This window comes from Sodiomyces alkalinus (assembly GCF_003711515.1).
Source record: "Sodiomyces alkalinus F11 unplaced genomic scaffold SODALscaffold_1, whole genome shotgun sequence".
NCBI lineage: Eukaryota > Fungi > Ascomycota > Sordariomycetes > Glomerellales > Plectosphaerellaceae > Sodiomyces > Sodiomyces alkalinus.
In genome coordinates, this window is record NW_021167079.1 from 7,388,745 (window position 1) to 7,411,850 (window position 23,106).

At 55.4% G+C, this 23,106-nt stretch overlaps 9 protein-coding genes across 9 annotated transcripts; 5 read left to right on the forward strand and 4 right to left on the reverse strand.

Moving 5' to 3' along the window:
- Positions 1 to 1,515: 1,515 nt before the first annotated feature.
- SODALDRAFT_336985 (hypothetical protein) lies at positions 1,516 to 2,547 on the reverse strand (the record flags this gene model as incomplete). The annotated part of the gene is made up of 1 exon (XM_028612639.1): positions 1,516 to 2,547. The coding sequence occupies one exon, from the start codon at positions 2,545 to 2,547 to the stop codon at positions 1,516 to 1,518; it is 1,032 nt and encodes a 343-aa protein (XP_028471590.1).
- Positions 2,548 to 4,658: 2,111 nt separating this feature from the next.
- On the forward strand, positions 4,659 to 6,168 carry SODALDRAFT_348419 (hypothetical protein). The gene is made up of 2 exons (XM_028613367.1): positions 4,659 to 5,230; positions 5,387 to 6,168. Exons 1-2 carry the CDS (start codon positions 5,005 to 5,007, stop codon positions 5,962 to 5,964), a joined length of 804 nt encoding a protein of 267 aa, XP_028471591.1. The 5' UTR covers positions 4,659 to 5,004; the 3' UTR covers positions 5,965 to 6,168.
- SODALDRAFT_348420 (CRAL/TRIO domain-containing protein) lies at positions 6,129 to 8,008 on the reverse strand. Its single transcript, XM_028613368.1, has 2 exons — positions 7,066 to 8,008; positions 6,129 to 6,948 (listed from the first exon to the last, which is right to left on the reverse strand). Exons 1-2 carry the CDS (start codon positions 7,815 to 7,817, stop codon positions 6,501 to 6,503), a joined length of 1,200 nt encoding a protein of 399 aa, XP_028471592.1. The 5' UTR covers positions 7,818 to 8,008; the 3' UTR covers positions 6,129 to 6,500.
- A 1,787-nt stretch (positions 8,009 to 9,795) lies between these two features.
- On the forward strand, positions 9,796 to 12,658 carry SODALDRAFT_328006 (hypothetical protein). Its single transcript, XM_028610578.1, has 2 exons — positions 9,796 to 10,308; positions 10,455 to 12,658. Exons 1-2 carry the CDS (start codon positions 10,252 to 10,254, stop codon positions 12,273 to 12,275), a joined length of 1,878 nt encoding a protein of 625 aa, XP_028471593.1. The 5' UTR covers positions 9,796 to 10,251; the 3' UTR covers positions 12,276 to 12,658.
- Positions 12,659 to 12,735: 77 nt separating this feature from the next.
- On the reverse strand, positions 12,736 to 14,073 carry SODALDRAFT_306056 (hypothetical protein; the record flags this gene model as incomplete). The annotated part of the gene is made up of 2 exons (XM_028609031.1): positions 13,214 to 14,073; positions 12,736 to 13,137 (listed from the first exon to the last, which is right to left on the reverse strand). The coding sequence occupies exons 1-2, from the start codon at positions 13,880 to 13,882 to the stop codon at positions 12,736 to 12,738; spliced, it is 1,071 nt and encodes a 356-aa protein (XP_028471594.1). The 5' UTR covers positions 13,883 to 14,073.
- Positions 14,074 to 16,843: 2,770 nt separating this feature from the next.
- On the forward strand, positions 16,844 to 20,329 carry SODALDRAFT_47877 (hypothetical protein). The gene is made up of 2 exons (XM_028615401.1): positions 16,844 to 17,139; positions 17,230 to 20,329. The coding sequence occupies exon 2, from the start codon at positions 17,235 to 17,237 to the stop codon at positions 20,049 to 20,051; it is 2,817 nt and encodes a 938-aa protein (XP_028471595.1). The 5' UTR covers positions 16,844 to 17,139; positions 17,230 to 17,234; the 3' UTR covers positions 20,052 to 20,329.
- SODALDRAFT_356016 (hypothetical protein) lies at positions 20,161 to 20,973 on the reverse strand (the record flags this gene model as incomplete). The annotated part of the gene is made up of 3 exons (XM_028613877.1): positions 20,161 to 20,259; positions 20,351 to 20,370; positions 20,442 to 20,973. The coding sequence occupies 3 exons, from the start codon at positions 20,971 to 20,973 to the stop codon at positions 20,161 to 20,163; spliced, it is 651 nt and encodes a 216-aa protein (XP_028471596.1).
- Positions 20,974 to 21,133: 160 nt separating this feature from the next.
- Positions 21,134 to 22,229, forward strand: SODALDRAFT_267800 (PLP-dependent transferase; the record flags this gene model as incomplete). The annotated part of the gene is made up of 2 exons (XM_028607570.1): positions 21,134 to 21,525; positions 21,686 to 22,229. The coding sequence occupies 2 exons, from the start codon at positions 21,134 to 21,136 to the stop codon at positions 22,227 to 22,229; spliced, it is 936 nt and encodes a 311-aa protein (XP_028471597.1).
- SODALDRAFT_393324 (hypothetical protein) lies at positions 22,071 to 22,826 on the forward strand. Its single transcript, XM_028615265.1, has 3 exons — positions 22,071 to 22,453; positions 22,527 to 22,695; positions 22,758 to 22,826. The coding sequence occupies exons 2-3, from the start codon at positions 22,527 to 22,529 to the stop codon at positions 22,793 to 22,795; spliced, it is 207 nt and encodes a 68-aa protein (XP_028471598.1). The 5' UTR covers positions 22,071 to 22,453; the 3' UTR covers positions 22,796 to 22,826.
- The last annotated feature ends 280 nt before the right edge of the window (positions 22,827 to 23,106 follow it).

Below are 23,106 nucleotides of genomic sequence, written 5' to 3' on the forward strand. Positions count from 1 at the left end.
ACGTTGGTTTGTATGGGGGGAAGGAAACAACAGCATTAGCAAGGCGCGTCTCCGGAGTGTCGTCCATCCATGCGGGCTGCGGGCGTTCTGGGGATCTTAGTCTTCGAGTCTTCATTAGCAATGACTTCACATAATACCGGGGAGTTAGCCCGTTAAATGACAATTGCCTCGAATCAGTTGCTTCCCCACATGGGCTCGAGAACCAACCGGTAGGTCTCCTGCTAGTTACTGAGCTAAATCCAGGCCCGAGACTACGTCCATAGAATCGGTACGGCAGCCGGGTCCGGCAGCATGAAGGTGGCATCGTCGCGTGTGAACGGGGGGAAAGGGGAACGAAAAGGGGGGACAGATAAGACACGATAGATAAGACACAAAGCGTTCCGTCAACCGGCCGGGGTTGAAGATAAGGCATGGCACTGAACCACCAATGACGATTCGCCATTTCTCCCCGGACGACTGTTATCTCCGGTGTACCTTAAGTAAGATACCTTACCTAAGTATTCTGGCCCGGAACGCCACCGAATCATTTGGCCCGATCCGGGAGTCTGGGTGCAAGACGTGCATGTGCAGGGGTGAGGCGCTGTCTCGACCATTCCTGTCCTTGGGATGCTCTGAGAATAGTCCTAGATATATATAAATATCTATATACATGCCCTTAGATAAAGATCAGTTGAGGTTATAATTATATTGTAGATAATCAGACGAGACGTGGGAGACGATTCATTACCTTGCCTTAGGACACTGCGAGACAATGCTGCATTGTATGGTACGGAGTATCTGTAACCTGCCTATCCCATAATAAGGTACTGCTTACTCCCTTCTCCGTACTTCTACTTCCTCCTCGCTGACGTGATATCGTTCCCGGAGCCGACTGTCGGATGTACTGCATAAGGTACTTGATACAAGCTGGACAGCAGACTTCTTCAAATGCCTCATGCCCATGCACGAGAGGAACTTCGGCTCCGATCACGGAATCATATGCGGGTGGATGGAGTCCAGCTTGCCTCAATGGAATGACCCGCATTGATAATTGATAATATAAAACTGTCGTAGTTTTCTTCTAGTACTTCGTAGATGTTGTTGTACTTACTCTGCCTATTTCTCTCTGCAAATACGAAAATAGAATAAGCAGAAACAACACCAAGGGAATATTATCAAACGGCCGACCATAAACGATAGTCTGTGTCACAGGTTCAAACCCCAGGAGACCTTCGCATCACACCAGGTGCAAGCATCACGCGCACAAAGTCCAAATATGTCTGGAGAGTCATGAGAGCAGGTATATTCACATCACCCCATGCCTCATATCCAAGAAGGAAAAATATTCGGCGCCGCCGGGTATTCGTAACACCTACCCCACCGTTCCAATACCAGGAAGAGGAACAAGATGAGCCAGTGAAGAAAATCGTTGGTGTTACATCAAAAACACCAACCCGAAAAGAAAGAAGAAAAAAAAGCCTATGTACAATGAAGCGAAAGAAAAAATCGTCTTGAAAGCTTAAAGCTTAAACGCGCTTAAGCACGCACGTCGCGGGCGTGGCGGCGGGCAGCGCGACGGGCAGCACGGCGAGCACGGCGGCGACGGAGGGCAGGGCACTCCTCGGGCTGTTCAGGCTGCTCGGGTTGTTCGGGCTGCTCGGGAACCGGAGAAGGGGTCTCCTCAGGAACCTCGGGAACCTCAGGCTCAGTGGGAGCAGGAGAAGGAGCGGGGGTAGGAGCAGGAGCAGGAGCAGGGGCAGAGTCGCCGACAACAGGCTCGGCGTCGCCAACCTTCTCAGGAACGCGCTGCTCGATAACAGTGGCGATGGCCGGAGCGGCAGGTCCCGGCATCTCGTACTCGGGCGAGTTGGTGTAGAGGTTAAAGAGGATACCGGCGTGGTCGGCGGTGTAGAGCGAAGTACCGGCAACACCAGCCGGCAGGTCGGAGCCGCCACCGGTAACCTGGATGTTGATGCACTGAGGGTAGTTCTGGGCGCCGTTCGGCTGACCGGAGGCATGGTGGGCGATGATCTCGTGACGGAGGACGTAGTTCCCGGCGGCCAGGGTCTCGGGGATCTTGATGAGCCAGCCGTTGCCGTTGGCGATGAGCTCGTCCGAGGCCCAGGTGCCGGAGACGCCGGCGCCGGAGATCAGGCCGACCTCCTGGATCTTGAAGAACTCGAGCGAGGACTTCTCGACGGCGGCGCAGTCGCCGTTGCAGGGCGCCAGCATGTCGATGATGGGGCCCTTGTGGGACTCGGGCCAGGTGTCCCACTGGAGGAAGATGGAGCCGCCGGCCGAGACGACGGCGTGGCCGGCCGCGTTGGTGGCGTCGCGATGGCAGATGATGTCGCCGCTCTGGTAGGCCGAGGGCTCGACGAAGCCGTTGTCGGTGGCGGTGGTGGACCAGCCGACGAGGGGGCCGTGGTTCGGGTTGTAGAAGTTGGATAGCGCGAAGGCCGGGTATTCCAGGCCGTCGGCGATGACGCTCTCGACGTGGCCGTGGGCCATGACCGAGGCGGCGCCGGCAAGGGCGGACAGGACGGCGTTGGTCTTGAAGGAAGGCATTTTTTCTTTCCGTTCTCGGGTTTGTTGGATTTTGCTTTACTTTCCAAAGGTTGGGAAAACAAGAGACGTCAAGTCGGTCGAAGTGAAGTTTGAAGGATCAATGATCGATGATCGAGGGTGGGAAGAAGAAAAAACCCGGTTCGAACGGATGGGTGTATAGGCCACTGGCGTAAACGAAAGGCAGAGACTGAAAAGACTTCAATCAATGAAGTAGAGAATGAAGAGTGGCAAGAAGCCGAAAAGAATGAACTCTTGATGAAAGGAATGTAGAATTGGAAAGCTGCGAAAAGAAGGCAAGCCTGGTGAGGAGAGAAGGGAAAGGAAATGGGAGAGGGTGTGCGAAGGCAGCGACCTTATATTTTCCCCTTCATCTCTGGGCTGTCAAGAGAAGGCAGACCAGGGGCTTCGGCGTCAAGGTAGGAATTGAGGCTAGTTCGAAGAGTACGCCGCACGGCCGGGAGCCGGGGACCAGGTTCACCAAGTTGACGAGGTTGACGATGGGGCGAGGATCTGACCCATGCCCTGTCAGTGCATTCATCAACGTTTCATGTGCAAATTGAAGGCCACTCATCTTTTCCTGTTGGTCTTGTATCCGCACCGGCCAGACTGACGACAAGAACAAGCAGGAGAATGGCGTGTAATGGAACGCCAGGGTCAGCTCGGCGGGTAACATCTGGAACACCTCGGCGGACCAGGGTCGGTGACGATGGTTGCATGGAAATCGGCTTGGGAGATGAAGGAACAGACAGGCATTTTGAATGTAAAAGGAAGAAAAAAGAAAAACAAGAAAAAGGGACAACAGTCAGTCAGTCTTGCTTGCCACATCAACACCAATGGATTTTAGCGCCATGTCTGTTTTCTGTTCGACTTGCCGCCGGATTCTCTGTTTGAAGAATGGGAGTGGCAGATAGATGCATCTTCACACACAAACCCCCCTGATGACCCCGGTTGAGCCTCAGCGGCCGAGACCAGAAGCAGGGGAAGGGAAAGACCGTTGGCGTCGGAGATGAAGGGCTATCATTTGCGATCCGGACTGCTTGTGATATGCTTGGTGTGGGCCTTGGAAATATACGATGATGCAGGTGAGGGTGCGATGATGGCGATGATGGCGATGATGCGAGATCTGAAGCGGAGAGAGATCCTGACCTCTAATTCTGCACGGGGTTTGAAGGAAGGAGTAACCCACAGCAGCTTTGATGCCCCCTCACGTTCTGAAACAGGTGCCCCCGGGTCGAACCCCACCAACCTGCGCCAGGTACAAGGTGCTGAATTTATCTGAAGCAACCACAACCCCACCATAGGCTAATTTAGCGCTCATAGCGACGCGATCGGGCGCCTTTCCCGAGATGAGAGATGAGCTCCCCCTCCCATTTCCTTCTCTCTTTCCTCCCCTGGCCTCTGTACCACCTAATACAGTACCATCGTATCGTACGTCTACCGAGCCTTTCGTACGAGATGCATCTTAGGAATGATTACAATGCACTTTGCACGAAGCATTACGAAGTACAAGTCGTCCACGACCTTCCATCGGCGTCATTCGACATTCGACACCTCTTACATAAACCACTGCCCACTCCCACGATGCCTATCCATACCGCTGCGTCACGCTCCCCATGATCCCCCGTGGACCTACCTACCACGCACATTCCTGCAGCAAGGCGTTTCTTCTGCGAGAGCTTGTCCGGGACCTTCGTCATTCCTCAGCCCCAAGCGGGTTAATTCACCGGACTCTAATCCAGATAGATACTTTCATTTCTGTTCTCGTATCAGATCCAGATGTCGAGAAAGGGAACTGTAAATACGTATGAATTTCTGTGTCCACCGAGATGCAGTTCGGTCAAACTCGGTGAACCGGTGAGTCGGTAAGAAGACCACGAAAATCACGGGTCCGATGTCCACCAAAAGGGTCCACGACCAGCAAATCAGAGGACCCGAATTCATTGAAATTTCAGGCACCCGGAGGACTCGGCCTTACTAAATTATTAGGAAATGCCGGTAGTTGCGTGGTAATCACAAGGGATCAAGGGACCGTTTGTCATCAACCACGAAGTATTACGGAGAATTCTTCGTACTTCGTACTTTTGTGCACATGGCAATGGCATCCGGATCAAGTCACAAGTCATTTGACTGCCGTTAACAAAAGAAATGAAGCAATATTAAACTTTTCAGTCAGCCGAGCCAAAAGGCCAAGTGCCTCCCGGCTCAACCGGAGGATTGGACGAGGCTATTATCACCATCGTGTATCCCTATTCCGTACTGATATCCCTTTCTCACTCTTCTTTTTCCCATTTACCTTAACCCTTACTTACTACCCTCCTCCACCCTCCTCCCTTTCGCGTCCCTTGCTGTAATATTTTCTTGCCCTTTCTGACCTCGGCCTTGCGACGCGACTCGATACGCGTGCCACTTGTCCACTCATACTCCTCTAAAGACAGACGGACGCCGCTCGACGACACCATGCCTGGTCCACGAACATCAACCATGTCGGCAGGCACGCGCGCGTCGTTCATGGACGGCAGGCCGTCATGGTCCTCCTTTGATGCCCTCTTCAAGCACCGCGAGAGGCCCGATGTCGTTACTCCGACCACCAAGCTCACCGCCCACCAGGCCTTTTACCTTTTCGTCGTACATGGCCTTTGCGCCATGGCCATATCTGCTATCATCAACTTTGCCATTGCCTACGGTTCGTTGTTCCCATGTTCCGTCCTTCGCTCCTCATTGCCCGTCTCTCCTCGAAGGCGCAGAGTCCCCAGAGCCTCCCCCCCCGGGACGCGAGTCATACCACCGCCACTACTCTTCCCTCAGCTACCTAAAGCTAACACAAAACCCTACGTCACAGCCATGTACACCACCCAAGACCTCTCCCGCAACCCCATCCGTCTCTTCCAGCTCCCCAATACCCTCGCCGGCGACGCCGCCGTCACCATCATCATCCAGTGCATCATAACATGGCTCATAGAACGCGTCTTCGTCCGGCACGATCTCCACAACGGGGGCGTCAAACCCATCGGCTTCGTCGCCGAGCCGAAAGGCCGGTTCCCACGATGGTTCATGCTCCTAAACGAAGACAACAACAACAATACCCACCATGATACCGGGCCACGGCGGAATAAAGTCAGGACCGCCCTCGCCAATGCGGCACGTTTCGTCGCGACCCAGGCTCCTCGAGCGGCGGCCTTCATTCTCGCCAGTTTCGTGTTATTTTGGCCCGTATCCGTCGGCGTGTTGACGACCATCGGGAGGAAGAGCGGCGGCGACTGGGTCTTTGACGACCGCTGGGCGCCGCAGATCTTCAAGGCCGTCCTGGGAGGCGCGCTGGCGCTGCTCACCACGCCGTTGATGGCCGCGTTTTGGATGGTGAGGGATGGCTGGCTGCTGAGCAGGGCTCAGACTACCCATGCCGCGTGGGTTGTTTGAGACAATACCCCAAGGGGCAAAAGAAAGAAGAAAAAAACCACCGAGGCATGATAGAATGGGCGGGACCGGGTTCTCTGGAGTACCTATACGACTACGAGAGATGACGATTCACGACGCGGAGACGCGATCATAGACCTTACGAGCATTATTAGATGCGCCTATGAGCGACAGTATACTTAATCTTAATGACTATTTCAACCGGAGGACCACCATTGGAAGCCTGGCATAAGTACGCCGCCCGTTGTTTCGGCAGGGTCGAGCCTCGTACAGTAATTAAGTCTTCTCGACAAGATGGTGTATCTAACGTTGTAACAGTATAAGTACAAGGTATTAGCAAACAAAATGACCCTATGCCAAAGGACCCGTTCGGGCAGGGTTGCACCGATACGAGTATTAATTATCCTCCCGTAATCAGTAGACAAGTCAATTCACGCAGCCCGAACCCACAACATCGGTTCATGCGAGGCCAGGCGAAAGCGCACAACCCGCTCTATGCCGTCCACCGCCCGGTCTACCTATCATCTCCTCCAGGGGTCTCAAGCCAGCTCAGGCCCCCTACCCTGCGACGCCAACTCGCCGCCCTTCCCACCATACGCCAGCGGCAACTTCTCGCCCAGACCGTCGACGGGGGACTCGGCCAGCTCCCGGGCAAGGGAGGCACCAGACGAAAGCGGGTGGAACTTCTTGGCAGTCTTGGCGGCGACGAAGAGCTTGAAGAAGGCGTACATGAAGCCCATGATGGCGGGGACGTTCACAAAAAACTTCTCGCGGAGGAGCTCCGGGTAGTTCTGCGCAAACACAGAAATGGTCTTGGTGCTGGCGGCCTTGACCTCGGGGGCTTGCCGGAGGAAGGAGATGGATTGGTAGTCGTGCACTTGGTAGATCTTGTAGGGGTCTTTGTCGGCCGTGATGGGGGTCGTGGCGTCTTTGATGTTGAGGGATTGGAGGGCGAGTTCCATGAGGGCGACGCGCCATTCGATGAATCTGGGAGAAGGCGACTTTGGTTAATTTTTCTCTCTCACACACACACACACTCTCTCTTATTTTGGACAAGAACCGGGCGGAAAGAGAAAAGGGAAAGGAGACGGGGAGGAAACATACTCGTTCAGGTCGCCAAACGTCTCAGCAACGCGCTTAACGGCAGCGCCATAGATATTCCAAGTAAACACCTCCCGCTTCTCCGGGTCCGTCCCCCCCTCCGAGGCAGAATAGGTGGTCACGTAGCCCAGACCATCAAACTTGGTCTTGCTGAAGGCCTTGCCGACGAGCTCGAGCGGTTTGGCCTCGGCCCGCCAGTCGAGCGTCTTGACGAGCTGGTCCTTGGCCTTGGCCACGACGCCGTCGTTGGCGTTGAGGTACTTCTGGAACACGATCTGCGAGGGGATGTGGGTTTCCGGGTCGGCGAGGTCGACGCCCCAGATTTCCCCGTGCTTGTGCTCTTGGGCGGCGGCCCAGAGCTGTTGGATTGGCGAGGCTGGTGGTTCTCCGTCTTCCTTGGCGGCGTCGGTGGTGGCCTCAGCGGTTGTTGCAGAGGCGGGTTCGACCTTGGTCTCGTCTTTCTTGTCTTCCGGTTCCTTGGCTTCGTCTTGTGTTACCTCCTTGGTCTCTTCCTTGGCGGGTTCCTCCTTGGCTTCCGTGGAGTCGGCAGCAGGAGTGGGAGCCGAGGGTTGAGTGGCGCCCTCCTCCTTGCTACCAGAGGGTTCGGCTGATGGAACAACCGCAGCGGCTTCCGACTCGGCCACAGTGCCGGGCTGATCGTCAACCTTGGCCGTCTCCGGGGCGGTCTCTGACTCGGGCTTGTTCTCCGCGGGCGTCTGGGCCTCGGGGACAGTCTGGGGCTTCTCGTCGGCCATTATGGGCACTTCAATGGGGGAGCTGTGTAGGGACGGAGGAAGACAGAAAGGTGTAAAGTCGAAAGAGATCTATGACTGAAACGTAGACAGAAAATGAGACGCGAGTGCAGAAGGGAGTGGAGTGACAGATAAATTAGGGGGGAGAGGGAAGAAGACCCTCGGGCCAGAACCTGGAAAGATTTAGGACCTCGTTTCGGACTGAGCCCTCCTGGTGCTCGGGCTCTGGATCTTAATAAGGTACTTACGTATTCGTACGACTTAGGACGAGCTGCTAAGGTAATTACCCACCTTAAGGTAAGGTAGCTGGTAGGCAACTCAGATGACAGCTTGTGTGGGGCTTCTGTCTGAGGTGAGAGCTGAGAGGACGATCATTGGCTCCCTGAGCTCCTCGCGCGGCAGGGTCCCGGTGTCTGACCCATATCCGCTAAAAGGTCACGTGACGCCTTCCGGAGTAGGTGCGCTAAGTCATTACGTAAGACTGGGCCATCTCGATGAGACGGGACATCTACTCTTAGTATTTCGGCGACTCTTGTTAAGGTTAAGTCGATAATGCCGAGGAACGGACGGGATGTCAAATGAGAAAGAAGAAATTGAATCGCTTTGGATTTAAGGTTTTGGTATAGTTTGTACTATTGTAATGAGAAGTTTTTGTCAACGGTGTACTGAACCGTCGGTTATAGCCTTATAGCAAAGGAAACCTCATAAAACGGTAGTTGATATAACGTTGAGCCACCGGTTGCTTTGGCAGGTCATCCATGGAAAATATATGTTCTTAACCTTGGAGGAGAAAGGAATGTCCGCCCTGTCGTAGTACACGTACGGGACGGACCGAGCACTTCTACCTTGCCATATGTTCTTTCCGGTTACAGGAGGGAATGTATGTGGGCAATCACATTAAATGGCAGAACGAGTTGAACGGGACGGGTTGAAGCCTTTCTTCTTCTTTTTCTTCTTTTTCAGGGATCAAATATCACGTAGCAAAGTAAGGCTGTAAGCCCTGACGGTAATTCTATTCGTACCTGTCCGCGTCGGTAGGCCGTTGATGCCCAGGTGGCAAGACAGTCATGTTGGACCACGAATGAGGCGGCACCCCGACAAATCGAGTGGGAGGACAGCACACACACTGACACACAGAGAGAGAAAAATCAGACACCGCCCCTGCCACGCATAACTAAGGTAGTTGCTGGATGCTTATCCGGACTTCGAAATGATTTCCCTATGGTTCGGACGGGTGGTCCAGCTTGGATTGTCGTACATGTCCAAAGTAAGCATGAGAGAAAGGGGAGCGACATGCTTTCTGAGACGAGCCCGCATGGGTTGATAGTCAGGCGCACTCGGATCGATCGTAGGAACTGAGGTAGGGTGGTAGGGGAAAAAAGGGGAAAGGGGAAGGTCGGTATTCGTATGCAATGCGGCCTGAAGGCGAGGACATCACATCGCGACGCCGACCCGGGCCAAGACAACTGTTGGTCTACATGTATTTTCCGTCCGTGGCCAATGAGGGCACGATGGGTTGAGGTGAGAGGACGGTGTACGGATGCGGAGCACACTGTGAGGGTACAGAGTCATTGGCTCTCTGTTCTCGAGAGCTGTCGCCCTGTGTTTTTGACTGGAGGAATAGAAGTCGAAAAAGATAGACTACCTTATTACTGTACCTAGGCGCTTATCATGAATAGAGGACATACTGTGCTGCGATTACACTAAGGTACTTAGTACCTGTATGCTATGTGATGAGCCGCTGAGTCGCCAGGGGAAGGTGTACGGGTGAGGTACACGTAATGTAATATCCGCGCCCTTGTGTACGTACTCAGTATGCGTACAGTGTCTTTCGGGTCGGGAGACTGGCAAGCGCCATTGGCCATTGGGCTGGTGTTTGTTGTACATAACTGTGGGTGGGGCCTTCCCGTTTCTCCCCGTTTGGTTCCCTCCCCCCGCCTCCTTCACCGCATCTCCAGTGGCCCTTTGGGCCTCCAAGGCCTCTTTCTCCAGCCCCCTTCCTCCCTCACAACCGACAAGTCATCACTCAGCCATCAACGTCTCGATCTTGTGCATTTTCGGCTCACCCCTTTGGCCATGGGGTGGTATCTTGGCCGGGTTCTCGGCATCCACTAGTTCATGGACAGGCGACCATCATAGGCCTCAAGCTCTTTCTTCCTCGCATTCTATTTCATTATTTCAGCTCCCTCGTCCATTTACTGCGCTTGCTTTGCGTTCCTGCACTGCATATGGCCTGAACACCCCGCCCAAGGTCGGGTTGACCAACGAAGCGATTCAACCATTTTCGATTTTTTTTTCTTTCTTTTTTTTCTCTCCCTCCTTTCCGTTCTCTCACGCACAACCAACCGGTTCCCTTTCTACACTTGGAGACACATCGAACCGTCCCTCACCCAAGGACTACATTCACCCTCCTGGTGAGACGGTCAACCGTACCATCATGGCCCTCACAGAGACCATCACCATCATTAATAACTCCGGGAAAATCATCAGTACCGTATGTAAAACCCCATTCTCCGCTCTCTTGTCTTCCTCTTCCTCTCCATCCCTCTCTTCTTCCCCCACCATAACAACCACTCCCATACCAGAGGGATGTGACGCACCACAAGTGTTTCCCTCTGACACTCATTCTCCGTCATTCAGGGCAGGGAACTCCTCGGCGTCTTCAAAGAAGCCAAAGCCTCTTACCAGGCCAAAAAAGCTGCCATCCGGGCCGATCGCGCTTTTCTCCAGCGCTCCCAGACTTTCGATGCCCACGCACCTCCCGCCGTTGATGTCGCCTACCAACGCCCCGTCCCTCAAGGCCTCGCCCGCCAGTACTACGACGACAACTACGCCCAACCATTCGACGATGCTCGCTCGCAAGTTTCCCACCGGTCCTATCAGTCCTATCGGTCCCACCGGTCCGCCCGTACCGCCTTGACCGCCGACAACCTCCGTTCTCACTCCGAAGTCGCCTCTGTCCCTCCCTCACGTGGGCCCCCGCCGGCTTACCACTCACCCTACGCCGAGACCGCCCCTCGCGACATGACTTTGAGCCGTCCGACCCTGCACCACACCCATCTCGCAACCCCTTCGGTCGCCATGCCTTCTGCTCACCCCCGTCATCCTCACCCTCCCCCGCCAGGACCCGGTCATCTCGTCAGGAGTGCCACCTTCGACGTCGCCGACAGGCCCCGCAAAGTCAAGGAAATCGACATGAACCTAGCCTACGGCAACGTGCCCCCGGATCTCGCGACCCGCGTCGACCTCGACCCGGCCTACCAGGGCAAGACGAGGGAAGTCGAGGCCAAAGGTCTCATCCAGCACGTGGAACACATCCTCGACGAGACCCAGTGCGTCGGCCATTCCGCCACCGCCACCATCAAGCGCCTCCAGGACGACCCCAAGGCCGCCGCCGCCGTCGCCCTCTCGCTCGCCGAGCTCAGCAAGCTGGTCGGCAGTATGAGCCCGGCCTTCCTGGGCGCGCTCAAGGGCGGTTCGCCCGCCGTCTTTGCCCTGTTGGCGTCTCCCCAGTTCCTCATCGCCGCCGGTGTCACTGTTGGCGTCACTGTCGTCATGTTTGGGGGGTGGAAGATCGTGAAGCAGGTTAAGGAGAGGAAGGCTCTCCAGGCAGCGGCGGCGGCCAATGCTATCGCTTATCCGCAGATCATGCCGGGGATGCCCGTGCCGGAGGCGGGGTACCCGATGGGACAGTTGCAACCGCAGCAGCAGCAACCGTACGGATACCCGGAGACGATGGTGGCACCCGACGGCGCGTACCCCCGCGGCTACGCACAAGAAGGCTACGAGCCAGGGTATGAACAAGGTTATGGAGAGGTCTACCCAGAAGGCTACACCGTCGAGGGAGGCGACCAGGAAGGATTTGACGAGGCCGTCGTGTTGGAAGAGCAGTTAAGCACCATCGAGACGTGGCGACGCGGCATCGAGCCGCTGGGCGACGGAGAGATCGCCGACATGGAGCTGATCAGCCCCGAGGCCGAGCGGGCCGTGAGGAAGCAGCGGCGGCAGGAGGATCGTGAGAGGCGGGGAGACCACGCCCATGATGACGACGCCGACGACGCCGAGTCCCGATCGGGACGGACGGAGACGAGTTCCAGGACGCACCGGAGCCATAGGTCCCACAGGTCGCACAAGACGCATCATAGCCGGCGGGATAGGGATCGCGAGTCGGAAGACCGGGACCGAGACCGGGACCGAGATAGGGAGCGAGAGCGAGACCGTGAGAGGGACCGGGACGGGGACAGCCTGGCGGGCAGCCACCGCAGCCACAGGAGTCACCGGTCGAAGCGGTCGGCGCGGCCTAGCACGCTGGCCATCGAGGAAGGTCGGGAGGACGATATGAATACGGGCTTGGAGGCCGTGTTGCGGCCGAAGAAGGAGAACATGCTCAAGTCGCTGTTTAAGAAGAAGGATAAGGGGGATCGTGGGAAGGAGGATAGGGTGTCGGCCGTTGTTTTCTGAGCCAAGGCAATGTTAGACTGTTTGGCTTTTGTATGGAACCCAACCCTGCCTGCCGAACGGTTAATTGGGCATCTCACCGCAGAGGAGCGGCTTCTTTATGGAAACATGAACCCTACTCTAGAGATAGGAAACTCAAGAGACTACCTCTGGTAACAACCCCACACCCAACCAACTCAGGAGCAGAGTCGATACGGTGGATAACTTGGCAAAGACGCCGATAGTCCAAGGTCAACTAAGGATGATCCCACGAAAAGGAGTAGCGATGAATTATCAAGGATGAGTTGTATATCTGTGTTGCATACTCTAAGTCTATATGCATCGAACGAAGGTAGAAGCAAGGAAAGATGGTCTATCTAGTACAAAAATCTAAGACGATGAAAGATCCCAAAGGGTTGTCTAACCCCAGTGCCAACAGGGCCTGAAGGATCGTGTGCAAGGATGCCAGTCCGAATGTGTCCATCTAAGGACCGCCGGGGGTATTGGCAGCAGTGTCGAGCCAGCGGTCGCCAATGGCGCGGACATAGCGCTCGCCGTAGACGCAGTAGTAGTAACCACGACGGTTGTTCGCGTTAGGGGACCAGATAATAGTACGGCTACCCGACTCGTGCCAGGTATTAGTGCAGACGTGCCGAATGCCGGGCTGCACGGTGTAGGCAGTCGTGCCCTGGTTCTTCCACACGGCCAGGAAGTCGTTTGGTTCACCGTTGCAGACGTAGCTGTTACCAGTTTCAGTGGTCTGGACGACGGAAAAGCCGCCATTAATCCAGGTCACGGCCGCGTTAGCCTGCCAGCCAACGGAGTACGACCTAGTAGTGGTGTGGTAGGTGGAGCAGCCGGTATGGCCAGGGCACTTCATAGGCTCCTATATTCAAGATACGTTATTAGTAAAGGCTTAGCCTTAGCGGAAGGTACATGGTTTCTCGGGATGCTTTTCTTACGCTGAGCTGGATGTGCCACGGGTTCTGGTGAGGGTTTCCGTTGCCGACGCGGCGGGTGTCCGAGACCCAATTATCGCAGCCAGCCGTCTGGCGCTTGTTGAACTTGCTGTTCAGGTCCTCCCGGCGAACGATCTCGTCGATTTGGGTCTGGTTCAGCTCGGGGAAGTCGAACTCGATAGCACCCTCCGCCGCCTCGACCTTGCCCTCGAAGATGTCCATGCTCTGGGAGACCTCGAGGGGCCCGTCGGGGAAGCATTCCGCGAGGCTGCGCTTCTCGAGGGACCGCAGCTGGAGGCTGCCGGGGACGGGGACGATGCAGTTAATCACCAGTTCGGTCTCGCTGGCGACGCGGCCGCAGGTGAGGGTGCTGTCGCCGCCGCCGATCTGGAAGGAGGCGCTGCCGATAGTAAGGCTGCCGGCACCGTTCTCGCTGTTGATGTTGAAGACGATGGGGTGGTCGGCGAAGGGACCGGTGGCGAGGGAGTCCGAGCAGGACTTGGCGAGGACCTCGGTCTGCTCGTTGTTCCAGACGGTGATGGCGGCTTGGGCGGGGGAGGCGACCTTGCTGAGCTCCAGGGTGATGTGGACATCCTGGGCTTCCTCGGCGCGGATCACGGGGTTTGCGAGAACAACTGGCGTGAGAGCCAGGAAAACCTCGTTGAGTCTCATGGTGAAAGGGTGTAAGTGTGAGGGTGGGAGGAAGGGATGGTTGGTTTCTCGTTGGCAAAGAGTGTGAAGGCTTTGAGAAGTGGGTTGTCGGGTTGAGAGAGACTGTGAGTTGCCTGGGGAGAAGAAAGTTATCCAGATGTCGGGAGACGGCCGCACTTATATAGATTTCTTATGGATTGGTAGGAGGTGAAGATTGTATGTGAAAGATTAGAAGGAGGATAGGACTCTGGAAAGAGCCTTGCCAGAGGCGCACAGGAAGCTGGCGAGGCGACGATGTCCAACCTCTAAAGTCTGAACAGGCACGATCCACGGAGTCGGTTCCCGGTGGCTAGCAAGCATCATGTCAGGTCGGCCTCATGTGCCAATATTGCTCAGTTTATGCGTAAGCACTAGTGTCACGATACCCATGAGCCCATGCCATCTGCTCGGAGATGATGCCTAGGGTGTTGAGAAGCCCCGCCTTGCAAGGCTGCCATGCCTACATCGGATATTTTGACTCTAAAGATAGCCTTATTAGTGCTGTCATGTACTGACTCGTGGCTCATCCTGCGAACTCATCGCCCTCTTTGGATATATACCAGGGGTCCTATGAGTCTGAACGGGCTCCCCGAAGAGACGAAGGAACAATGGAACTTGACCTAGTTCAAGATGAGACTCGCCAGACCCTGGAATCGGACGATTCGACCTCGAAAACACTTGTTTTTATTTTTTGTTTAGCTGACGGATCAAAAATTTAAAATCACTGTCGAGGAGTTGCGGCATCTTACCCCGATTCTCTAGAGACTAGGATCCTAGGCGGCTAGGCTGGAGAAGTTTGAGGGAGAAGTTTGACGGAGCGAATCTCGAGCCGCCTTCACTGCCACACGGTACACCGGCTCGGCTTTGAAGCACTGTCAATGCAGATTTCTAGAAGATGTGGAGTCAACTACCCGGACAGGATGGGCCCATGGGGGCTAAACTACCAGTGAAACTGCCTGAAAAGCGTGTGAAGAATAGGGAGGGCCAAAAAAAGAAAAGAAAATAAGGATAACCGAGAAGAGAAAAAAGGAGAGAAAAAAAGGGTGCCGAAATCAGTCCCACAGGAACACTGCCGATATTCCTCTAGTGCCGACCATAAGAACTGAATTACACCGCAGGTCCACGCTACCACCCATCGGTCCGTTCCTGACAGGGCTGAAAGGGTTGTCCATGACCCGAGAGAGAGAGAGGACCCTGCATATCCAAAAATAAGTTCTGCTTAGTGATGGGTACCACACTAGTCATGAGGCAATTGCCTGCACGAAATATTTCAAGCATTTCCCTTGCAGGGGATGGCTGTGCTTTGTGGCGGATGCTCGGGTAGCGGACCCAAGCAACTTCCCGGTATTGCTGCCAGGCGCTGTCCAAAGTACAACGTAATACTCGTAGTCCGACTTCATCACACGGGCTATGTACAATGCGCCATACATGTCGAGCTCCAAAAAGCTTGATCTCCCAACCATCATTTTTCTTTTCTCCGGCGGGTATATAATATATTGCCCCACGCTAGGGAACATGCTGCGAACAATATGAATGCCGTGGTCCGTGGAGCCGTTGCTAATGTTTGACAAATATGAACATCTCAGCTTTCGGTCGGTGTTATGTAGAGACCGAAGACCGACAAGTTGGTCCGAGAATAGTTTACAACTACGGTCCCATACGAACTAGGAATCAACGCATTGGCCGCTAACGTTTCTAGTTGAAATGGCAGAATCCTACCCGTTCGTCCCTTGGCTTGGGACGGAATGGCCGATACGCTACAAAAGGACCCATGAAGCGCGGCAACTCACCCCAAACACGGGCGGCATATTTGCACAGACGGGGGGGAGATTCTGCCGTTTTACAGTCTGGAAACCATTCAGGGCCGTAGTTCCCGTCCAGCGGGCAAGTCGTGGGCCCATGATGGTTTGGGGGCCATTCAAGGGTAACCGATCGGATCTATCCCGATCACGGAAAACAAGCCCAAGGGGGGAAAACGTGGTGCCCCACATTCTGCCGCGTTGGTTCTAGTGCAACCGCCGAATGGGCCCGTCTGGTTTGTTGAGTTTCATGGTTGCAATGTGTGGACCCAAGCCCACGGACCAGGTACCTATGTGTAATTATGTTGCACTTACGAGGTACCAGGTACCTTGCACCGATCTGATGAGGCTGGTGGCCCTGGTCCACGACATTTTCGATGCCGTGGGCGCCGATGGAAAGACCCATCTGGCTAAGGGTGAGGGAAATGTCGGAGCCTGTTTATTTCGTATATAGCGTATATACCTAAGATACTATTTTTATTCTACCTCCCTTGGACGCGACGCTGAATATTCCTTTGTTGTATTAGAATATAATGAACCTTACTAAGGTAATGTAATGGCTGCAGATACGTACCTATGTACCTTCGTCCAGTGTGTCCCTGTATTACTAAGGTATTACTAAAGTACATGTGTTGTGTTTCCTCCCTCAACGCCATCAACGCCACGAACGTCTCCAGCTCCCAATCTTCAACTTCCCATTCACACACACCACCGAGACAATCACGAACTATGCATGAGCGTAATCGCCTGCGTCTCTCTCGATAGTCTGCCACAACCCATTCTAGTCGTTCATATGGAGCCGATATGAACCAAATGGTGGGTGATCTAGAGAAATCCACCATAGCGACTGGTCCGACTTCACCTTCCTGACCACAGCACGACAGCACAAACAATTGGTGTCACGGGAGGTTCAACCATGGGAGCAAACATCGAAAATTGGGGGGACACGACATACATGTCTTATAAGTTCTTGCCTGGCCAAAATGCGATGCCCAAAGTCGCCCACTCACCGGGTTATCCATCACGCTTCGGAAGCTCCACTGTCATGATCATGGAGGGGTGACTCGTGAGACCTCGGTCTCTAGCCCTCGATATCGGATCCTCGAGCAAAGGACACCAAGACATGCATTCGATGAGGATGGTTCCGGATATCTACCTTCGACCTCTTGCATTGGAGGTCCACGAGCGAACTCGCATCCCCTTTGGCATTGCCGGGTTTCGCGGTTTCTTTGTCAGAGCAGCATGGTGGCCGGCCGGCGATCTTCATCCCTGCCTTCGACCTCATCCTTTCAGGCGGCGTCAGACCGTCCCTCCCTTGCTTCCTTGGGAAGTTTGCTCTTTGTTATGGTCATTCCTTTCGTTTTCAATCATTTTCGCCACTCTTATTTCGAGACCTGCCCGCCTGTCTGTCATGGAGACATAGATCCCCCGAAATACAGAGTATGACTGCCTTCCCGAACCTTTGATTATTGCCAGCGAGGCTGTCTCATAACCAGTTCATCCCAACTGACGTACACATCATACACACAGCCGACATGGGGGTTAACATCGGCCGCGATGTCTCGAGGCCGGGCCGAAGTCCATCCATATCCGCTGCCCCGCGCATGGCCTCTTCGTCTGGCTCGCCTGTCAGCCTCCAGCGGAGGCCTGTCGGAGCCGCCACCACCGCCGGGCCTTGGGCGCCTTCGAACCCGACCTCTCTTCATGCTTCGGCCAATGCTACGAGCCCTCGATACCGACATAACTTGATCTCTCCCGTGTCGTTACCCTCACCTCTATCTCAATCGGACACCAGCTCCGCGTCCAAGGCCCGCGCGGCAGTTTCGCCTCAGTCTGCTTCCACGGTCAGAGGCGAGTCAAGGGGCGGACATTTCTCCAGCTCGAAAACTCCGACCTCCCCTCTCTCGGGTGCTGCGCCGGGTCAGCCTTCACCACCTTACCCCTCCATGCAACGACCAAGACTGGCTCTCATCCAGGTAAATGGCTTCGGCAGCACTGGCGCAGCCTATGGTTCCACACTCGGAGGCCCCATGGCATCGAGCCGGCACCCGAACCCGGCCATGCCTCACGGAGCTATCATGTATCCTCAATCGCACATGTATCCTAGCTCGCATTCCTTTGGCCCAGCCCACGTCCACGGTGGCCAACAGACAGGTCTCCTTGACGGACAGCAATGGCCGCAGAACAACAATGACCGCCCACTCCCCCCTCTGCCTCCTGCCCAGCAAGGCCATGGACCGTTTCGCAGATCGTATCCGATCTGGATGGACTACTGGCGACCCTCCTACAACATGTACTTCTTCCTCCTCGCCGGCGTCGCCTTCGCCATGGGCCACCACGTCTTCTACGCCTCGCTCCACGGCGACCTGGCCAGCGACCAACTCCGCATGCTCCGCTACGGTGCCGCCCTGTCCTTCATCTCCAAGGCCTGCCTGGCCACCTCGGTGATTCTGGCCTTCCGTCAGCGCGTCTGGCTGACCGTCCGCCGCAAAGTGATGTCCCTGGGTGCCGTCGACTCGCTCTTCGCCGCGGTCGATGACCTGTCCGCCATCGTCAACCCGGAACTGTTCCGCCATGCCCGTGTCGCCATCCTCCTCGCCATCTACGTCTGGTGCACCCCGCTCGTCGTCATCTTCACCTCCGAGACCCTCGCTGTCCGGCTTTTGCTCGTCGAGGAGGAGGCCGAGTGCCTGGCCGTCCGGACCCTCAACTTTGCCGCCGAGGAGACGAGGGACTGGCGCGACGCCTACCGCATCGACGGCCTCTTTCCGTTGTCGGTCAGCCTCTGGAATACGACGCAGGGAGCGGTGGATGAGGATGGGGAGACCATCGAGGAATGGTTCGACTATTTCACCGCCAGTAGTTGGCAATTCGAGCAGATTGCTACCATGGCTGCCTTCTCGACCGAGCCCGTTGCCCGTGTTGGTGCTGCCGAGGAGATTTGCGGAGTCGGTTGGAATTGCACCTTCGCCGTCAACTTTACCGGCCCGGGGTATCGATGCACCGAGCTCGCCTCGGGGGTTGGGTCAACGCCGCAGCCCCTCGGTAACGCGACCTTGCCGTTTGACTTTGACCTGCTGGCCCCGACCGGTAACTTCACGTACATTGTCCGCGCCTTTGATGGCCACTACTCTTCCACCCAGATGCAGGAAGTATGGCCCGGCGGGATCCCGAGCGAGCCGGGCCCGATTCCCAAACATCTCGGCGCACTTCGGACCGAGCCGATTATGTGGATAGGCTACGCGCAGGTAGACGACCCGACGAAACCGCAACCGGAATTCCGCGACCACCCGGATTGGGACACGGCCTTCACCCCGAAGCTCCTGGGATGCGAGCACTACGAGACGAAATACGAGGTGCTATTCGACTACTGCGGTCTCCAACAGACCACCAAGGTGACGCGGCGCGAGTTCGTCCGTCCGGTGGTCAACACGACCTTCATCCCCGGCGTCGACGCCGACGATGGAACCGCCGACAACACGACAGCCGTGCCGGAGGAGAATTACATCCTGCCGACCGGCGACGTCCACCGCTACCGCCGCGCCATGGCCTACCACTCCATCGGGACGCAGCTGCGCAGCTTTGTCAACGGGACCATCGAAGAGCCGCACAAGAAGGCCAACACGCGCGCCATCCAGACCCGCCTCATCGAACCGCGCAACTGGCTCCCCGTTCCCGACCTCCCGCAGGCCATGCAGTCGCTGTACGAGGATATCCTCCTCTCCATGCTCTCGAATCCGCAGATGCTGGCTGTCACCTGGGCGGCGAACCCGGACGGCGGGCCCAGCGGCGTGGGGACAGGCGGTGACGAGACGAAGTTCCCTTGTTCCCGCTCGCGGAGCGATACGCGGTACCAGTATGTGGCGTGGGAGCTGTGGGCCGTGTATGCGGCGGCGATTGCGCTGGCGGTTCTGGCGGTCGGGTTTGGTACGGCGGCCATGTGGGAGGAAGGGCTGTGGCGGACTACGAGGTTTAGTAGCATCGTTGCTGCTACGCGGGGCCCTTGGTTGGAGAAGGTGCCGTGGACGCGGGGCGGGTTTGTGGAGGCGGAGGCTAAGAAGATGAAGGTTGGGTATGGGGTTGTGCCGGCGGCGGACGGTGACACAGGGCAGGGGCAGGGGCAGGGAGAGGAGTTCGTGGATGAGGCGGCGGAGAGGGGGGATGGGTTGGGGAAAGGGAGGCCCCGTGCTGGGGTCCAGCGACAGCAGTCTTCGATAGCGAGTCCTAGTGGCGAGAGGTATGCTTTTGGACTTGAGGGGGATGTCAAGTTGGAGAAGAAGGGAGGAGGAGATGGGCAGGCCGGGAACGGGAGGAGGACGCCTCAGAGCCCGTTCGGGAAGGGTAGACGGTAGACTTTCAGGGACGTGAGGCGGGGGCAAGCAGGATGTCGAATAGGTCAAGGCCATATAATATGTCCTGTTCTATCCGTTAACCCCGAAGAAATACGTCCTATGTACGACTCTATTCCGGCCTCTGAGCCCAAATAATGAAGTGTCGCACCGCAGTCCGGTATTTCTCCATGTCTGATTCGAACCGGTCGAGCATCGTTTCTTTATCCATCTATGAAATTCCCAAATCTTTTGCGCTGTGTATGAGAACACGTTAGACAGCCGATGAGCATACATCCGGGGGAAATCCTACATCGACTCACCTGGCAATAGACATCATATTCTTCATTGCATCTCTCATGTTCCTGCGTCCTCTCACATCCATCTCCCTATTATGCTGGTACTTCCCAACACCAATATCCAACGCCTGGATATTAATACTGAGGAATCCACACTCCCATTCATGCTGGTTTCTCATGCGTTCAATCTCCCGACGGTTGTGAGGAAGCATGTACGCTTTTCGACATTCTCTAAGCCGTTGCTGGTGTGGGAGTCGGAATCTGCAGACATATTGAGTGGTCGGAAAGGTCTGGTCGCGGCGTGTGGACGGTTGGTAGAACTGCATGTGCGCTATTCTTTGGACGGCCTGCTGTAAGTACGTCTCTTCACAAAGCCAGGTCATTAAGACAATGAAAAATGAGAATCGAGATATAACAGGTTTCTTTGGTGTGGTGCAAATCCTGGGCATGCGCGGTCTCGGCTTGTCCGTATGGTTGGTATAAGTCGGTGACCGAGACCGACGGTGGCCCCAAGAGCCCCGACAGCCGACAACGAAATCTAATCTAACATCCCAGAACCGGCACTTAGAGATCTCCAATAAGCCAACAAACGGTGACCTAATCATAGTTGCCCATATGGAAGTTTGCAAAAGTCCCGTCGTTGGCATTGGGAACGGATGAGGAGGCGAGGCAATGGTAGGTCTTCGGTTCACCCCTGAAAATGAACACAACGAATTCCACCATCCAAGGATAGAAACCTCAGCTTGAAAATACGAACCACATACCAATCGGTTAAACACTGCAGATAACTGTCTGCAAAAGAGCACAATGCTGTCCCGACGGGCCCGCAAAGACGATGCATGGTTCTTGGAACAGTTCAAACGGCCACTTCGCCGCCAGGGGTCGAAGAGCCTTTCGAGCATCGACCTCGCCACGGCGGAGAACTGGCTAATTCGCCCCGAAATGCTCTCGCTCCTCAAGAAGAACGCCAAAAAGGACCTGAGCGCGAAGCACCTGTCGTATGCCGGCGGCTTGGGAGGGACGAAGGAGCTGCTGGAATCCTTGTCGATTTTCCTCAACCACTTCTTCTCGCCCAGAATCCCGGTCAAGCCGGGGCATATTGTCACTGGTCCGGGATGCAGCTCTATACTCGATACGTTGATTAACGACCTGTGCGATGAGGGTGATGGGCTTTTGGTGATGGCCCCTTTCTGGGGTAGGTGGACCCCTGACTTTACCCCTGAGTTTTTCTTCTTCTTCTTTTTTTTCTCTCCTCCTTCTCCCGATTTAGTTTTCTTTCTCCCCTTCCCATTCATCTTCCCGGCGGGCTTGGCCCAGTCATTCTAGTCACTCATCTCATTTCCCTTCCTCTACAGGCAGTTTCGAAATATCCGCGGTGCTTCGAAATGGAGCCAGACTGATTCCCGTACGTGTGCCCTTTCACGAAACACATTCCCCTCGGGCCGTCGTGACCGCATACCAGACCGCAGCAGACAAAGCTTCCTGTAACGTCCGCGGCATTCTCTTCTGTAATCCTCACAATCCACACGGCCATATCACCCCTGTCGAGGTCATCGATGCACTTCTCCAGTACTGCGAGGATGCCGATCTTCACTTTGTGTCTGATGAGATCTATGCACTGTCAACTTTTGGCGCCATCAACCAGGATGTAACACCAGGTGCAAATACGAGATCCAGCGAAAGCTTCGAGTCGCCGTCGGCCGAGTTTGTCTCCGTCCTCTTGAGAGACTTACGCTCGCGCAGATTTCTCATAGAAGGCATTCTCATCTTATGCACCGGCGTCTGGTCACGGTTCATGATGGCGCCGTCCCCGACGCAAGCAAAGGCGTGGTATCGTCCGAAAGGCTGGCTGATTCACAGAGCGGGAAGAGAAGATCCTCGTCAACCGTATTCTGCGCGATGACCCCGCCAAGGGGGATATGCAGAACCGACAGGCCATCACACTAAAGATGCTGTGGCAGTCGATATGTGACTGGCACCTTTGGCCTATCTATGCCCTTGGTTTGACCTTCGGGATAACTGCTCGACCCCCTGGAGTATCTAACACTCAGTCTACGGCAGCTGGGCTTTGATACATTCCAATCTCACCTTCTAAGCATCCCAGCCCAGGTGGGCACCACGGCAAATGTAGGCGATTAGGGGAAGAGGCAACTTCACTTTCAGGTTGATACTTGTCGATGCCAAAGCTAACAAGACACAGATGTTAATATTGACTTGGCTTTCCGAGGTCCTCGATCAAAGAGCCCTCCTCGGTCTCTTCACGCAGATTTGGTTTCTTCCCTGTCTGGTATCACTCTCGGTATTACCCGCGGATATCAACAGATGGGCCATGTATGCTCTCATCACTGTTTTGCTCTCTTACCCTTCACGTAAGTTCTGTCAAGACTCAATAGTACTGTCTTGAGTATCGTCTTGGCTAACACCCAGCTAGCACATCCCATGCATGTTGGATGGGCTAGTCTTAGGTGAAAAGCAAGAAATTTGATATCAGTATCTGGCCGGACCAGAGTGTAAAGAGAGAGGATGTCCGAAAAAAGTACACGCACGGATTCCCTGGTAATTTGCGCCCAGTCCCATCTGAAGTTGAGCCATACACTTGTTGGCAAGCGCCCCGAGGCGTCTAACATAGTTACAGTTACTCAGCCTTCGTCGTGCAAACATTCATCAACAACGCCGCTGTTAGCGGAGACCCAGAACCGAAGCTCGCCGTTTGTCATCTCCGCCGAGATGGACGTGGTTGTGGTGGCCCCCCCCCCCCCCCCCCCCCGCCTCTCTTATAA